General features: G+C 30.6%; 1 protein-coding gene across 2 annotated transcripts in view; it reads left to right on the top strand.

Moving 5' to 3' along the window:
• LOC124428416 (homeobox protein orthopedia-like) overlaps nucleotides 1-2,131 on the top strand; it is a 31,804-nt gene extending 29,673 nt beyond the window's left edge. For both annotated transcript variants that reach the window (XM_046972400.1, XM_046972408.1), the window contains exon 6: nucleotides 1,535-2,131. In XM_046972400.1, the coding sequence (XP_046828356.1) occupies nucleotides 1,535-1,917 (383 nt within the window). In that variant the 3' untranslated portion in view covers nucleotides 1,918-2,131. The remainder of the gene's footprint in view (nucleotides 1-1,534) is intronic.
• Nucleotides 2,132-2,500: the final 369 nt, after the last annotated feature.

Raw genomic sequence — 2,500 nt, 5'->3', positions numbered from 1 at the left:
TGAATTTCCCATAAACATTGGCTAATGAAATATTTTACATTATTTTTTTCCTTTTTCTTTTTCTTTTTCTTTTTTTTTTTTTTAAATATGAAGTAATATATCTATTATAATTAGACATTTATACATACAATACATACAATGATTCGTTGGATCGTACTTTCTAGGAAAATAATCGATAGACAAGAACGAACGTTTCAGACATAGCAAATCAACAAAACAAATAATACTATGATCTCTGTTGACGATTTCTAACAACAATCGACATCTTTCATTCACTTACAGACCTTCGAACAGTGTACACGTCTACGAGACGAAAACGAAATATCTTAATCATCTTTATTTAATATTACGTTATCTCCGTGTTACGTTTAATCTCGTAATTAAATAAATATCTTAAATAAATCGATCGTATTCGTTTAAATACTTTTTTTTATAACCGTTTTTTTTTTGTTTTTCTTTTTGTTTTTTGTTTTCGTCTTTTGCTCTTTTTTTCTTTTTATTTTTTTTTAGTTTAAACTCTTTTTACATGAGACTTTATTTCTTTTTTTTTTTTTTTTTTAATATTAATCATTTAAATATGTAAATTTTCTTTTGAAATTTACAATTAAAAATCGATTGTAAAGAACACGTTGAAAATTTGCATATTGATCTAACGTTTCATCATTTTCCTTTTTATTCTGTAGCTTAATAAACCGTTGTCATTTTTTTCCTCTATTTTTTTTTTTTTACAATAAACTGTACGCTTAATAAAAAAAAAAAAAGAAAAAAAAAAACTAAAAAATATCATTGAATCCATCCGAAACGTATATTATCTGCCTATATAAAAATTTCTATGAAATATAAAACTAAAATAGCTATTATAATATAAAGAAAAATGTTGAAAATCGAATCGATTTTTTTTATAACTCGAACCATTGTTTTATTTTTCTTTTGCGTCTTTTTTTGTCCTTTTCGCATTACACCGTAATCTTAATAAAAAAAAAATCACGGAATTCGTCGAATGGATATATCTGGATTACAAAAGTTTCTTTGAGATATAAAACTAAAAAAGCGCGATTGAAAACAAAAAAGGAAAAAGAAACAAAAAATATAGAAAATCGAATAGACACTACAGATCTAACGTCTATCTATCTTTTCTATTCCTTTTTACATAGTACCATAATCGTAATTAATTAAAAAAAAAAAAGAAAAAAAAAGAAATAAAAAAAAAGAAATCATTGAGTCCATCGAACGCGTCGTTCATTTAACATATACAATTTTATAATATAAATATTTGAAAATTATTATTACTATTATTATAATTATTATTCGTTGTATCCTTTTTACGAGCATTTTGTAACAAAATGAAAACGTTTGTTTTTTTTTTTTTTTTCTTTTTTTTCAATATGTGCATATAGAAAAAAAAAAAAAAAAACAAAAAAAGAAACAAAAGAAAAAAAAAGGAAAAAAAAGGGAAGAAAGAGAAAAGAATTCAAAAACGATTGCATTAGTATGATGAAAATAATATATGGAAATTGTTGAAAAAAATCGACAGGAGGCGTACACGTGTCGGCGTCGCGGGGTTCACCACCAGGAGGATCGTCGGTTGGCGGAGGTCAAGGAGGTGGTTTGAGCTCGGCGTTAAATTGCGCGCAGGGTTCACCAGGTTCGAGTTCAGGTGGCGGAGGTGCCGCAGCGGCAGCGGCGGCGGCGGCGGCGGCGGCAGCAGCGGCGGCAGGAGGAGGCGGAGGTGGGGTATCCTGCGTCGGTGCCGAAGTTAATGCGGATGAGGCGTCGGGATGGAGAGGTGCTCACAGTATCGTTGCGCTTAGGCGTCGTGCTACGGACACCACGCAGCAATATAGTCCGCAACCGCATCCACCGCCATCGGGTCCTTTACAGTACGCCCATGGTATGGAATATAGCTCTGCGTACTGAAATCCAACAACCATTCGAAATTTCCCGCTCATCGGCGGCCATTTTGGTTAAGAGAAGGACGGGCTATACGTGACGTTCGCGCGAACAACCAAAGTGACGTTTGCGATTCCTCGACGACGATTCTCTATGAATGTAATTAATTAATTAATTAATTAATTAATTAATCAATCAATCAATCAGTCAATTAATTAATTGATTAATTAATTAAGCTTACGTTACGATATATATATATATATATATATATATATATATATATATATATATATATATATATATACATATAGGTAGTACATACGTCGATATTATTATAAAATCAAGAAACGATAAAGGAGTAATGGAAGAATCGTTATATATGTATTTCAACGAGACGAAAATTAGATATTAGATTTACGTCGATAGAAATTAAATCACGTCGTATGTGTAATATCTAATTAAGATGATATTCGATCCTCGAAATTTTTGTCGTCATCGGCGATTATAGGGAGATGGTGTTATAAAATGGGATAAGAAAAGAGTAAGAAGAGAGAAAAGGGGAGTAGAAGGGGAGATAAGAAAAAAAAAAAAGAAAAAGAAGAAGAAGAAG

The sequence above is a fragment of the Vespa crabro genome, chromosome 1 (assembly GCF_910589235.1).
Source record: "Vespa crabro chromosome 1, iyVesCrab1.2, whole genome shotgun sequence".
Classification (NCBI taxonomy): Eukaryota; Metazoa; Arthropoda; class Insecta; order Hymenoptera; family Vespidae; genus Vespa; species Vespa crabro.
The sequence above is the reverse complement of the archived record's forward strand: the minus strand, read 5'-3'. Positions and strand labels throughout refer to the sequence as shown.